The sequence below is a fragment of the Camelina sativa genome, chromosome 17, assembly GCF_030686135.1.
Source record: "Camelina sativa cultivar CO46 ecotype springtype chromosome 17, ASM3068613v1".
Classification (NCBI taxonomy): domain Eukaryota; kingdom Viridiplantae; phylum Streptophyta; class Magnoliopsida; order Brassicales; family Brassicaceae; genus Camelina; species Camelina sativa.
The window spans coordinates 12,849,106-12,863,940 of record NC_141896.1 but is presented as its reverse complement, the minus strand read 5'-3'; the positions used below and the strand labels follow the sequence as shown (position 1 = coordinate 12,863,940).

General features: G+C 32.5%; 3 protein-coding genes and 1 pseudogene across 6 annotated transcripts; 2 read left to right on the top strand and 2 right to left on the bottom strand.

Annotated features, from left to right (window-relative positions):
• Nucleotides 1–159: 159 nt before the first annotated feature.
• Nucleotides 160–4,742, bottom strand: LOC104757746 (uncharacterized). Of its 4 annotated transcripts, none has more exons than XR_015586465.1 (3): nt 2,066–2,647; nt 1,430–1,555; nt 160–269 (listed from the first exon to the last, which is right to left on the bottom strand). XR_015586465.1 is itself a non-coding variant. In XM_010480513.3 (3 exons), exons 2-3 carry the CDS (start codon nt 2,605–2,607, stop codon nt 1,486–1,488), a joined length of 612 nt encoding a protein of 203 aa, XP_010478815.1. In that variant the 5' UTR covers nt 2,608–2,683; nt 3,053–4,742; the 3' UTR covers nt 1,324–1,485. The 4 variants fall into 4 exon arrangements, 3 of the variants coding, with proteins under 3 accessions (XP_010478815.1, XP_087350658.1, XP_010478816.1); XM_010480513.3 differs by lacking the exon at nt 160–269 and adding an exon at nt 3,053–4,742 and having other exon boundaries at nt 1,324–1,555; nt 2,066–2,683; XM_087494532.1 differs by lacking the exon at nt 160–269 and adding an exon at nt 4,358–4,742 and having other exon boundaries at nt 1,324–1,555; nt 2,066–2,683.
• A 1,661-nt stretch (nt 4,743–6,403) lies between these two features.
• Nucleotides 6,404–8,955, top strand: LOC104757747 (UDP-rhamnose/UDP-galactose transporter 6). Its single transcript, XM_010480518.3, has 6 exons — nt 6,404–6,655; nt 6,988–7,195; nt 7,272–7,456; nt 7,553–7,753; nt 7,910–8,071; nt 8,406–8,955. The coding sequence occupies exons 2-6, from the start codon at nt 7,066–7,068 to the stop codon at nt 8,733–8,735; spliced, it is 1,008 nt and encodes a 335-aa protein (XP_010478820.1). The 5' UTR covers nt 6,404–6,655; nt 6,988–7,065; the 3' UTR covers nt 8,736–8,955.
• Nucleotides 8,956–9,434: 479 nt separating this feature from the next.
• LOC104757748 (small ribosomal subunit protein uS13z/uS13y/uS13x) lies at nt 9,435–10,754 on the bottom strand. The gene is made up of 4 exons (XM_010480519.3): nt 10,615–10,754; nt 10,228–10,388; nt 9,847–10,035; nt 9,435–9,745 (listed from the first exon to the last, which is right to left on the bottom strand). The coding sequence occupies exons 1-4, from the start codon at nt 10,615–10,617 to the stop codon at nt 9,640–9,642; spliced, it is 459 nt and encodes a 152-aa protein (XP_010478821.1). The 5' UTR covers nt 10,618–10,754; the 3' UTR covers nt 9,435–9,639.
• Nucleotides 10,755–13,945: 3,191 nt separating this feature from the next.
• On the top strand, nt 13,946–14,438 carry LOC104757749 (major pollen allergen Ole e 10 pseudogene; annotated as a pseudogene).
• Nucleotides 14,439–14,835: the final 397 nt, after the last annotated feature.

The following is a 14,835-nucleotide window of genomic DNA, read 5'->3' as shown; positions in this document are numbered from 1 at the left end:
ACTCCAAAAAGTTGCTGTGTGGATTTTATCATTACAGGACAGAGTAGCATAGAGATGTTGTACATTTGAATAATCTAAAATACAGCTCAAAATTGACAAATCAAGTGGCTACAAAGGTACACATCCAAAAGTTCTTCTTATCCAATCTTTTGCAAACCATCTCTCTCTCTCCTGTCACCTGTCTCATCTCTCACTTACTCGCTATATAAAAAAATAACAAAGGTGCACTGAACAAGAGAGAACTCAAAACTCGGCTGGAGAAAAGAGCAGGGAAAACGGCCAATTCCCTCCTGAACTTAGTTGCTTTATCGTATTCATACACAGATCTTTGGAGTGTGCCTAAAACTACATGAACTTAACTAAAATTTGAATTTTCCACATAAACTATTGAAATCAAGCCAAAACCATCATATCGAGTAACGGTGTTACTCTTCCGTTAATATATGATGATTGGACGCCAAACTGGACCCTTAAACGACGTCGTTTTATTGTTTTAAGAAAAAAAATTGAAATAAAATAAATTTCAGAAACTGAAGAATCGAACCATAGAACTCTAACACACGTGAGCAAGCGATTTAGCAGCTGAACTATAGTAACAAATCGTACAACTGCAAACAGGTATACATATCTATACTTATATATACATTTACGATGCAAATTAAAAAACTAAAGGAAATTAAAGCTTATCCTTTCTTCTCCCCCGATCTTCGTTTTCTTGTTTCTACACGCTTCTTTCGCCGCGTCTTCAACAATTGGGATATTTATGACCATTAATTTTTCTTAATTTCAAATTAGGATGTCATATATCAACTGAGGTTAATTTGAAATTAGGATGTCAAGAACTGAAATATCTATCACCCAATTCATTTTCAGTTACAATTTTTTTTTTTATAAAATCAAGTTCAGCTATTAAGGATCGGATTTCATACATGATTTGAATCAATTTTGATCTAAACTAACAAAAAAATCCCAATTACTGATCCAATCCATGAAAAATCAACAGTTACAGTCGGAGAAGAGAAAACAAAGGAAAGAAAAGGGTTTTTTTTTTTATAATTTTTGCGTTGTCTTAGATATATTTGTTTATCCCTTTCACATATATTGAAAAGTTACGGTAGTTCAGCTGGTTTTATGGTTGGTTGTGAGTACTAGATGTCGGGGATTCAACTGCCTACGCTGTACAAACTGATTTTTTTATTTTTTATCTTAAAACAATAAAACGGCGTCGTTTAAGGGTCCAGTGTGGCGTCCAGTCATCATATATTAACGGAAGAATAACACCGTTACTCGATATGATGGTTTTGGCTTGATTTCAATAGTTCATGTGGAAAATTCAAATTTTAGTTAAGTTCATGTAGTTTTAGGCACACTCCAAAGATCTGTGTATGAATACGATAAAGCAACTAAGTTTAGGGGGGAATTGGCCGTTTCTACCACAAACTATATGAAAGCTCTTTGGTACTTGAAAGAGACAAGAAGGTGACTTCACATGATTGTGCACATACAGCTTTTACCACTTCCATGATGGATCTCATCGTCTGATTCACCTACTTCACTGCAAAATTCAATCATAGCACTATGGTTTCAACATTTGTTCACCAAAAATGGAATTGTAAAAGGAGCAATGCTAGTACTTGGTATGCAAAAAGATAAGAAAGACGAAAACACACTGATTGCACAACTACATCACAATTTCTTAAGAACAAATCAAACCATTGTGCCAAAGAATAAAGAGAGTTATATGAGTAGTATCTAAAAAAAAGAATGAGCTAAAGAATTTTTGGATCTATTAAACTGTTGCTTATCTATGATCTAAAGTGTACACATCCAAACTATTAATTCTCAGACTATGAGCTTAAGTTTACATGGCAGAATCTGTAAGATCATGATAAAAGATAGTTTTCTAAACCATATTAAGCAGACAGGGAGGGATCAAGCCAGTTCTTTCCTACGAGATGTATCCCTACTATTAACATACCCCAAAACTGACATCTATTAGCCACACATACAAAGACTGATCAATCATCAAACCGAATCTAATATCATAAGAGAAAGACATCCATACCTAGGCTCAAACTCTCTGACCTCAGCGATCTCAATACCACAAGTGTCAGGCCATTGCACTTTCCTTCTATCTGTATGATCCACCACACCATTTCTACTCACATCATCATCACCAATAACAACATCACTAAATGATCTTTTCTTCAAACTGCTCTTAAGCGCAAACCTATTAGTGACTTCACAATTATACTCCACACTAGGTGCCTGATCCTTCTTCCCCTCACGATGAACTGAAGAGTCAGAAGTGAAATCTTTTGTATGAGAAGGACTGACTCGGATAGGAGATGGATTATCCGGTCTTTCGGATTTGCGACCAAAACATATAAGAGAAGTGCAGGCAGAGGAGAGCCAGTTCTTAGACGAATCTAACCGAAACCCGGTATTAGATTCTTCAACTACCAAATGATAATGGTTCCATTGTGATGATGACACCTTGACAGGTTTTTGTTCGTTCTTCTGACCTAATAGAAGAAGAGCTAAACCATTGCTATACCCAGAAGCTGATGAAGAGAAGAATCCTCCTCCTTCTGCTGCAAATAACATTTCCAATAATGTCTCATTTGCACATCATTCCAACAACAGTTCTTTTTTCTTTTTCCGGAACACAAACTCCAAATCCCTAAAACCAAAGTCATTAGGATGACAACAAAGAAGGCTTTTTTACAATATGAAAAAAAAAAAAAAAAAAAAAAAAAAAAAAAAAAACTCTCTGATTCCACTAAATACGGCAAAACAGTAAAAAAGAAGAGGCTTGAGTCTGAAATCAGAAACGAAATCTACGAAAGGAGTTCACCATAATGGTTTCAGTTCAGTAAGTTGTTGAAGCGATGGGGAAGACATTAAAAAAAAAAAAAAAGAACTAGGAATCTAAAACACTTCCTACTCTAGTGTGGTTTTCACCTTCAGATTTAGAAAGAAAATAAAATATTTGTGAGATTGGGAAATCAAAGGGCCAAGAATATTCACCGGACGGATCTGAGAGACGTACCGGAGTGAAAACCGGCGGCAGAGCAGAGAGAGTAGCGGCGAGAGAGATTTGATTAACTGGTGGGCTTTTGTTTGTGTTGGTTTGCTTTGTGATGGAGAAAACAAAGGGCATACTTAATGGGAGAACTTTTTTTTGTGTTCTTAGATTAAATATATAGTGAAAATAATGTAAGATCAGTTGTTAAGATCATAGGTAAAAAAATAGGGGAACTAATTTTGGTGTTCTTAAAATAAAGATATAATAATATAATATTCTTAAACATTTTACAAAGATGTAATTTATTATTAACTATAGACCAAAACTTGAATGTGAACAAAGATACAAACCAAATTCAATGATCTTTGGACAAAAAATTATTAATACTTACCTACAAAACTTTCAAATTAAAAAACAGAGAGCTCTTTAAAAAACAGAGATCCAAGGAAGCTGCAAATGATCCAAGAATCCACACCCACAGCCATTTTGGTTCTTGCACGTTGAATGTTAACTGAAATCTCCTCAGATACATCAACCCAGTCTGGTGGTAATCCCACTGTAACCGTACCTCTACTTGGGACATTGAAAACAAGAAGCAAAACTTTCCGCTTTCAACAAATTAGGCCACAGAAATGTATTAATAAAAGGCTGAAACAACAATGTTGAACATCTAGCTACCAATTCCTAATCCATAAGATTACCATGTCTTCTGCTAAATCAAAAACTGACTTCATGAGCTACCACTCATACTAACAGCTACATGAAGTGATCAAGTTCATACGCAATCACCAAGCTTCTAACATTCCAATGGCATCTAACAACAATGTTGAACATCTAGCTACCATTCATACTAACATCTACATGAAGTGATCAAGTTCTTAGGCAATCACCAAGCTTCTAACATTTTAATGGCAGCAAGAGAGAAAGGCTATGCAATCAACCGTGGTGAAAAACTCAATCAAAACATCACCATTTCTCAAGAACACATAAACCCTTCCTCTAGAATCACCAATAGCAAAGTACTTGCTCGAACCTTTGAAATCTCTAAAAGGTAACACATTGATACAAGTCGCATCGGAATTGAGTTTCACAGCTGATGTGAACTGAAACCTCTCAGACCAAATCACAAACCCTCGAGAAAGATTCAATCACTTTTTTATTAATTATTTTGTGATATCACCAATCACAAACCCTCAAGTTCTTGGTCCTGGCGGTTTTTCATGTCTGGAACAAACATTCGAATACCATTCGAATTTGGATTCTAGATTCCGACTAATTCTACAATCTCATCACCTAATTCCTCTTAAGACTACAGATTGAATTACTAACCTGAGATTATGAGAGGAGTATGCAAAATCACGATTGGTCTGAGAGGGAGAGTGAAGAAGCTTTGCCCAGAGCGTTGATGGAACATAGAAAGAAGAAAACCTAGAATCGATTTCGGACAGAAGGGGAGAAATGAAAATTTTGCCCAAAGGAACCTCCATTCGAATCGAACATCGTATAGCTATGAACTTGTAGTGAAGTAAGATGGGTGGTGGTTGATGGTGTCGAGGAGAGGTATGATGGGTTCGTCGAGATAACCTTTGGGAGATTTATCAGTCACCGATGAACGAATTGAAGCTAAGGTCACAGCTTTCCTCTTCTCCAAATCCATCTCCTTCGAGAAATGAAAAAATCTCTCAATTGCAAAAAGAAAAAATCAGCGACTCACGTGTTGACACGTTTCCTAGAGCTGGGATTAAAACTGTTCTACATCAAGACCTAAAATATTGAACTTAGACCACGAACCAATTTTTTTATATTAAAAACGGCTTAGAACACCTCATCTGATGCCCCGTTAATGATGGCCTAAGTGAAAGTGTAAAAGGGGATGCCCAGAATTTGTTATTAAAAATTAATTTGTAAATTTTAAGAGAGCAATTTTTCCAAATATCGTTATAATAAGATTTTTTCCAAAAACACCATTTTTAGTTTTTACTTTTAAAAAATATTACTAACATTAATTTTTTCCAAAAATATCATAAAATTAACGTAAACTTTTTATATTCAAAACTAAACCCTAAATCATAAACACCAAAATATACTCTCTAAAAACTATACATTAAATCTAGATTATCAATCCAAACCTAGAAAATCAAATTCTCCATACTTCAAATTTAATTTTTTGTGTTTATGGTATTTTTGAAAAAAAAAATTTGTAGTATTTTTAAAAAGAAAAACTTAAAATATGATATTTTGGAAAGACATTTAAAATGTGGTATTTTAAGGAATTTCAGATTCTTTTATATATTAAATATATAAAAACTACATATTTGGATTCATTTTTTATATATTAAATTATAAAAATTATGATATTGAAATTCACTAACTATGTTTTTTCTTTACTGCTTAGTTTTTTTGTTTTAGATGTTTGCCCGGATGATATTGTCCGGTGTTGTTAACGAATATCTAAGGGACTGTGATCCCAGGTACTGTTCGTATGTAGTTTTTTTTTTTTTTTTTTTTTCTAATAAAGCATAGGGGACTTTGTCTCCTATTTCACACCAAAAAATGATATTGGGATTCGCTTTTATGATCAATGAATATATGTATGTGGATCTGTGGCTAAGTCATATTTTCCTGGAACTCTACATTAGGAACAAACGCTTAGTTGTTTTTGTGTTTATTTTATGAGTTCGTTCTCCTTCGTTTTACGTATGAGTTGTTCTGTTTTATGTGTTTTTATTGTCTTTCATTTTTCTACTAAACTCCTTCAATGAAGTTTTTACTTTGTCCATCAGCTTTAGTTTTTCTTGTTTGGGTTTTGTATTTTACTTCGGTGTGAAATTAACACAAAAACAACTTTTTTTTTTTGGCAAACAACTAAGCTTTTATGAAAATATAATACACTGAAAGAAATAAAAACTCTATTCTAAGGGGGTTATTGGATGTATGATTTTGATGGATTTAGAAATCCAAACAAAAATCATGTGTTATTCAATCATTGATTTTAAAATACTTATCAAAATCATGTGTTATTGGTTCTATGATTTACAAATACTTTTTAAAATCCCCTGTTATTCATTTAATGATTTGTTTTTGGATTTCAAAATCCACATTATGTTTTATATGGATTTGAATGGATTTGATAGTGTAAAATAGAATGATTGAAATCCAAAGATAAAACATGTTATTTCAAAATCCATCTGTTTTGATTTCTAAAATTTACAATTCCATATGGATTTAGAAATTATCTCTCCGATCGATAAAATTTTAGTTGATTAAAAAGAAAAGATGATGTGCTATATAAGAATAAAATTTGTTGACGGCGGAAAAGGAAATGTTGAATTGATGATGGCAAAAATAAATAAAGAATAGAATGTGTCTGAATGTATTTGGAAATTATATATTATAGGAAAAAAAATATTAAAACAAAATAACGATAACGAATTTGCTGGAGCTGACTACAACTACTCTTCTCGCTCTCCACGAGCCCTACGCTTCCCAACTGCCTTTTTCAGATTACCTTACAGACTCACTCCGATTTCTACCACTCTCGCCGTCGACAGCGCCGGTGCTCCGATCACCTCCACACGATTCATTTCCGATTTGCTCTCTTCTTGCGTTTCTCTCCTGCCTCTCTAGGTAAACTCCACGCCGTATTCTCGTATTCTCCTTCTTCTCTCTTGAATCTGTTTGCTCTCCCCTCAGATTCGATTTCAAACTGTGGAGATTGATATATGATCTTAGAGATCTTATGGTAAGTTTGTTCCGATTCCAGTCTCCGGCACCGGATCCGATCTGAAATCGAATCGTGTTACATTCAAATTTACTGTTGATTAGGCGATCGCGATCGCGATCGAACTGAATGAGTTTGAGTCCAGTTCTTTGTTTTACGCTTTTATCGAAATCGATTCTATAATTTCTTCATAACTCTCGATCCGTTTTCTTATGGAAATTATATCTCTGTGGTGAAGTGTGTCTCTGGAGAATGGGAGATTGAAGAAACAGAGAACTACTGATCGAGGAACAGAGATAGAGAGATACAGTTAGAAATGGCTCCTGTGAGTAAAGCTGATAAGAAGGCAGCAGTAGATGCTGCTGCTTGGATGTTCAATGTCGTCACTTCTGTTGGCATCATCATTGTTAATAAAGCTTTAATGGCGACTTATGGTTATAGCTTTGGTAAGGTCTCTTTTGCTCTTATGCCTTTTCTTTAAAGCCTGAAGCTATTCTTATTGTGTTGCAAAACTCGCTGCAGCTACAACCTTAACTGGTTTACATTTCGCTACAACAACTCTGATGACGATTGTTTTAAGATGTCTTGGTTACATTCAGCCTTCTCATCTTCCGTTTACGGAGCTTTTGAGATTTATTCTGTTTGCGAATTTCTCGATTGTTGGAATGAATGTCAGTCTTATGTGGAACTCTGTCGGTTTTTATCAGGTGATCAATACTATCTTAGCTCTGTATTTATGCAATTGCGCAAAGAAAATCATCTAATCTTTATTTCCTTGTGTTCTGTTTTTTCGTGTGTGTCAGATTGCTAAGCTCAGTATGATTCCTGTGTCCTGCTTGTTGGAAATGGTATTCGATAAGATCCGTTACTCCAGAGACACAAAGCTTAGCATAGGACTGGTTCTTGTTGGTGTTGGTGTTTGTACTGTTACTGATGTCAGTGTAAACACTAAAGGCTTTGTAGCCGCTGTTGTTGCTGTGTGGAGTACTGCTCTGCAACAATACGTAAGTGTTCTTAAAGCATCCGTGCTCTTATGACATAACATATGGATTTTTCTGTTCTAATACTCGATCCGATAGTTATCAGTATTTATCATATCTGTTCCTATCTATCGTTTCTTTGTTTAACACAAAACTAAATATTGGTGTTACATGATGCAGTATGTACATTACCTTCAGCGCAAGTACTCACTAAACTCGTTCAACCTATTGGGACATACCGCTCCAGCCCAAGCCGCAACATTGCTTGTAGTTGGCCCGTTTCTTGATTATTGGTTGACAGAAAAAAGAGTAGACATGTACGATTACAACTTGGTTTCCGTGGTAAGCACCAAAAACCTCAATAAGTTCCATCCCTTAGTCTCATTGGAATTAGATTTAACTTTCCTCTTCTCACAAGAGCAAAATCACATCACCATGTCACTGCCTTATAAATTTTGTGCAGTTTGAATGGGATAGTATTCTTGTGTTTTCGTTGTTTGGTACCAACCTTGTTTAGAGTCAGCATGCTGAGTCGAGCAGATACTATACGAATCTAGCTTGTTATAATGCCTGCTTCTTAGTTAACTAACAAACTGTTTCTCTATGCTTAAGGCCAAACTGTGCTGTTACCTACATGATATAACTCATTCGAACCTAACGTTCTTGAATTTTGCAGCTGTTTATAACCCTGTCGTGCACAATAGCGATAGGAACCAACCTAAGCCAGTTCATCTGCATCGGAAGATTCACGGCGGTATCATTCCAAGTACTGGGACACATGAAGACAATCCTGGTGTTGATAATGGGATTCTTCTTCTTTGGTAGAGAAGGTCTAAACTTGCACGTGGTTGTCGGAATGATAATTGCAGTACTTGGTATGATCTGGTACGGTAATGCCTCCTCGAAGCCTGGAGGCAAAGAGCGACGAAGCTATTCTCTTCCAACGACCCGTCAACAGAAACTTGGAGCTGCTTCGGATTCTGACGACAACGAAGACAAAGCCTAGTAGTAAGTAGTAAATTATCAGGAACACCACATAGTTACGTCTCTGTTTTGAGTTGTTCTTTTTAGCTTAATTTATCATTCTTGTGTTAATTTTGGTTGGGTGCGAAAAAGGCGAATTTTTTTCATACAGAGACGATTGGGGTTTTTGTAATGCTTTTTGGGGAAATCAAGTTACATCAACTCACAGCTTTCCATATTGCAGTCAGACATTCATTTTATTATTTTGGGGTGTTTATTGCCGATTATCATACATGCTGCAGGCTCTGATGTATGCCAAATTGGTGGACAATGGAGAATACTCTTGTCTGTTTTGATCCTTATCAGACAAACCACCTAAACCCTCAGATTATTGTCCTGAAAAAAAACATTTCATCTGTCTGAATATCAGCATGTAGATATAGAGGTTTCAGAGTTGCTAGTTGAAAATGCAAGAGAATGAAACCAAAACTTGATCCAAGAAAGGGAGGATGTTGAGAAAATTTAAGCTACCAGACCAGGAAGGATTGCTAGTTCTAACACTAATAGATGGGATAACAGGGATTATCTAGTAGCATTCGATCTCTTCAGACTCTTTTGTTCCAAGGTTATACGCTTTAGTACCGCGACAGTAATATCCATTTGTTTTGGCTGATAGAACCATCCAAGTACTCCCATGTTTCACAGTAATACTTGAATTTTTTTAATAATGCGATAAATCAAATTTTTGCTAAAGAAAACATTTAAATAGGCCAACATCATGTAACTAGAGAAGTGGCATAAAGATCCAGGAACAAAATAGTAATAAAATAGTAGTGAAGATCTCTTATAAAAGACCCAATATTGAGTCGTGCAAAATTGTACGAATAACAAAACTTAAAACCAGTCTTTATCAAAGATCCAATCCAGCTGCAGCTAGCAACATTGGCTTAACGCTTCTTAGACACACCAACAGTCTTTCCTCTGCGACCAGTTGTCTTGGTGTGTTGCCCACGGACACGGAGACCCCAGTAATGTCTCAGACCACGGTGGTTTCTGCTCATTGTGAAGAAAACATGAAACCCACCAATTTAGATAAAATCAAAGAAGCAAATGGTCTCACGTATACAATGAATGGGATCAGTATTGAGTTTTACCTGATTTTCTTGAGACGTTCAAGATCATCCCTGAGCTTCATGTCAAGGGCGTTGGAGACAACTTGAGAGTACTTGCCATCCTTGTAGTCTTTCTGTCTGTTCAAGAACCAGTCTGGAATCTTGAACTGTCTTGGGTTTGCAACAATGTTCATGAGGTTGTCAATCTCAGCTGCAGATAACTCACCAGCCCTGACGAGTTGATATCAAAAATTAGACAACAATCCACTCATAAAACACCGAATTGCAAATAGGGATACACAAGAATACTCAAATATAATCTCAACAACACTAGCTATTCTATTCTACAGTTATTATCATAGTTCCACATAAAACTAATCTGGTCTATGGAAAAAGAAGTGCTAATTTCAATTCAGTGACTACCTCTTGTTCATGTCGACATCGGCTTTCTTGCAGACAATGTTGGCCAATCTCCTACCAATACCCTTGATAGAGGTAAGTGCAAACATAATCTTCTGCTTTCCATCAACGTTAGTGTTGAGCACACGCAGAATGTGCTGGAACTCCTCATTTGCAACCAGAGACTACACAAACGTAACAAAAAATCACAAATTCATCAGAACAAATTTACAATATCCCCAATAAAAAGATCGATTTGGTTCTTCTAATCATGAAATTAATACAAATCCTACTTCTACACTTGAGTGTAAATCAAAATCGACAGGAAATCAAAAGTAACGAATCTGAGAGCCAATAGTTGTTGGGGAAGATAATAAGACGAGAGAATCGGGAAGCGTAAAGCATCATTACCATTTTGATTTGAAGAGAAGAGGGTGCCTGAGAAAAGATGAAGCTCTATCGCCGTCTTCAAGCTTTCTCTCTCCAGTGTATATAGATTCAACAGCCAAAGCTAGGGTTTTTTTTTTTCCGGTTTATATAGCTCTTTTGTTTTTTGGCTATCGAAATTACTGAATGTTGAAAGACCATTATACCCTTAAACGACCATTGAAACTTCAATACTTCGGCAGGCCTTTTCAAAAATAGTACTTGGATATAAAACCGACGGGTCTTACAACAAATAACCGATCCAAACCGACGGGGTTGGGAGAGATTTATACCGGTTGATGAGTGAGTGTGATAGTGGTTAAACAAAAAAATTACCCAAATAAAGGTAATTAATAATTTATAATTATAAAAACTATGACTCAATCGCGGGGAATAGTATTTCAAAACAAGTATATTATAAAAATATTTGAAAATATATGGTAAATAATAAAAGTAAAAATTATCTCAAACGAAAAAAATAATAATTAGGACTAAAACTTCATAAATATTAGATATATATAACTGTGAGTTTAAAAAACACAACCATCAAAATAAAAACTTATACTAAAAATATATAGTAAAAAGACTTAACTCTAATTAAAAATTATAAAATGAAAAGTCATATATCGAGGTAATTCTACTTAATTTGTATGTATTATAAGTAGAAAATATTGTATGAAAAAATATTGTAAAGAGTAACAAGCATACAAACAGTTATTGATATTTATATTACTCATAAACAAATATTATGACAAAGTGATTCTAAGTGAGAATATCAAACGAACGATTATAATAAGTAAATTCAAATTTTTGATAAAATAATTTTAAAAATAAAATAAATTTCATCTTGAATGAAAATTTATCAACCAGTAATTATGATAAAAATACACAACTTCTAAAAATAAAAGATGAAATATTTAATTTTTTAAAAACACATCATTTAAGAAAGTTACGATAAATAAACGCAACTGTAAGTTATATAAATAAAGTTGATTAAATTTCTATATTACTAAAATCATTTATAAAATCTTTAGTTAGATTATAGAATAATGTTGGATATTGAATCTTAAAATTTATATTATTTAGATTCAGCATGAAACGAAAATTTTGTGTCAACGAACATTGATTCATTGATTTGTTAGTTATCTAATAAGAGAAAAAAAAAAAAATATATATATATATATATATAGATATACATAAAACACTTAGATAAACATAACTATTATAACGAAATGTTGTAAATAAGATATGGTGAAAAGACATAATTCTACGATGAACAGAAGCAACCATATGATTTTCTTTTATGGTAAAAAACACAACAACTCTACAATGAACAGACGCAATCATATGATTTTTATCAAAAAAGAAAAAAAAAATTAACAAAAAGGTACGACGAAAAATCGCAATTGTTACTTGCATTTATTCAGATTGTTTTTCTTATATAGATGTATTAAAAACACCAAGATGAAATTTTTAAAAAATATATAGAAAATAAATATATTCACATTAATTCTCAAACACTAATCGTTTTGTTATAATATATTTTTTGATTTGTTATTTATGTTTTTTTTTTCTTTTTTTAATCATCCACTAACACTCGCAAACGTAAACACTAGTCGGAAGGAGTTTTTGGAGTTAGCGATTCTGGGTGACTCAAAGCAACAGAAAACAATTTCTTTGATTGGTTCCAATAACTGCAAACGCTGCTTTTAAAGGTGATAGCGGGAGAGTCGATCGTTAATCTCTTGTACAATTGAAATGACGCAATAAAGTCATTTTTTTTCTTTTGAACATGAAGCATATGTTTAAATGTGATTAATTCAATAAAAAAATTAGAGGTTTACCAGCACATCACAATCATGGTGATATCTTCGTATAACAGAAAGTTTTACAAAGCTTACAAGCAGTCCAAATGATCTAATCAAGCCACTTATTTTTAATTACACTTAAGGGGTATAAAAAAAGATTAATGGCTTATTAAAGACGTTCAGACAGATCGAATTATCTCTTAGGTTTAGTTTGTATCTATCTCCATAATCCTCATAAGCATACAAAAGTGATGAATTCAATAACTCGTAAAATCAAAAAAAAAAAAAAATATAGATATTCGATGTAAAATTTATGAAAAAAATGGATTGATGAATGACGAGCATTCTCTTTGCAAAAGCCAATCTTTAGAATCGATGAACTGAATCTTTTTTTTTTGTCCACAAAATGTCATTTGCTTGCTAACATTTTTTTCATTTCTCATATTTAAGTTTTTATCACGGAAATTTATGTAACCAAATATTAATGGATTAATTTGATAGTGTGTCCTAACTTTTATAAGTAATTTGAAATCTACACTAAATTATTCAAGTATTGGATAATATCTTAATTAATACACAAAATGACTTTTTGCTCTTAAATAACAATTAAATATATATTTTAAAACAAAATAAATAAATAATTTATTTTTAAATGAGATATTTGTAATTTTAAAATGAATTTCAGATAATAATGAATTTCTTTACTATTGATAACATTAACTATTAACTAAAATATAATTTATAATATTTAGCTATAATTTTTTTTCTGGATTTATGTTAGTTAAAATTTTAGATAATATTAAATTAAATATAGGATTAAACTTTGTTTGAGTTAGTTACATAGTTAATTATAAATTACAAACTAGTAAATTTAAATAATTATGAATTTCAGCTCTAAATATTTATTTAAATTTGATTTGATTTTTAAAAATATTTATTTCACTATATATTTTAAACTAAATACAATTTTAAAAATATACATAACTCACTAATTTTGTCATTTTTTGTTTGAAAAAGTGTAGTTATCAAATAATTATAACATTGAGTGTAATTTTCAAATTTCTTATATAATTTGGTATATTCTTAAAAATGTCCCTATTAATAAAATACACAATATATAATAATAAATTTTGATTATTATTATTATTATTATTATTATTATTATTATTATGATGTTATTCTCAGTAATCTGATACAAATACAGAGCTAATGCTGTGAATTAAATATGGAAACAATAGTTTCTGTATTTATAATTATAATGATATATTTATTATTATAGAGATTTATTTATATTTATAAAGACATATTTATGTAGTCCTAGAATATCATAAAATCTTTGACTTTATTTAGTGACTAAAATTTATTTAAGACATATATATACTTAAAGTCAGATTTCTAATTTATACATATAAATTTCTAACCTAAAAATAGTTTTAAATCTTTGACTTTTCATTATGTTATATATACTATATAAAGACACATATATACTTATAAATATGGACACAAATACACTCACATAGATATCAAGAAGAAGAAGAAAAAAAAAACTAGTCAACTATCATTCGAATTGTCATTTAAACAGTTATGAAAATGTCATCGCCTTTGACAATCCTTTTCATCTTTCTATCTTTGATCATGATCAACCACCTCTATGTGGTGAGTTCCACAACATGGTGTATAGCAACTCTGACCGCGACGAATGCGCAGCTACAAGATAATATTAATTTTGCATGTAGTCAAGGAGTTGATTGTAGGCCAATCAAACCAGGGGGATCCTGCTTCGTCCCCGATACTCTTGTAAATCATGCATCATATGTGATGAATGCTTATTATCAGAGCCACGGTCGAACCACAGAGGCTTGTAGTTTTAAAAATACGGGCACATTTGCTGCTACTGATCCTAGTTATGGAAGTTGTGTGTATGGATCTTAAAAATATTAAATTGGCTCTAATTTATATGCATGATAAATAACTGAATAAATAAAATCATGATTTTAAATTTTTCTTAGAGTTTTTGCAAAAAAATATATTTTCAAAGTCGATAATTTCTGCAGTATTATGTACACCCCATCTCTACAATATACAAACAATCATACAAAGTCAAAAAGAATAGGCAATATAATTTTTTTCCTTACTATCAAGTTTATAAAATATTAATGAGTAATATATCAAATTGAAGCTTTCATTTAGAATTTTAAGTCTAATAATGTATGTGATTGTGAAAATAATTACAAGATACGTATAAGGTTTACAGGTAATATATTTGATTCCGCATGATAAAAAGTAATATCAATATATTTGTATGTACTCATTACACATATTAAAGAGACGTCAAATTCACCCTCAGAATATTTGGCTACCCTTAATGAAATACCATTGCCTTTTCTAATTTTACCCC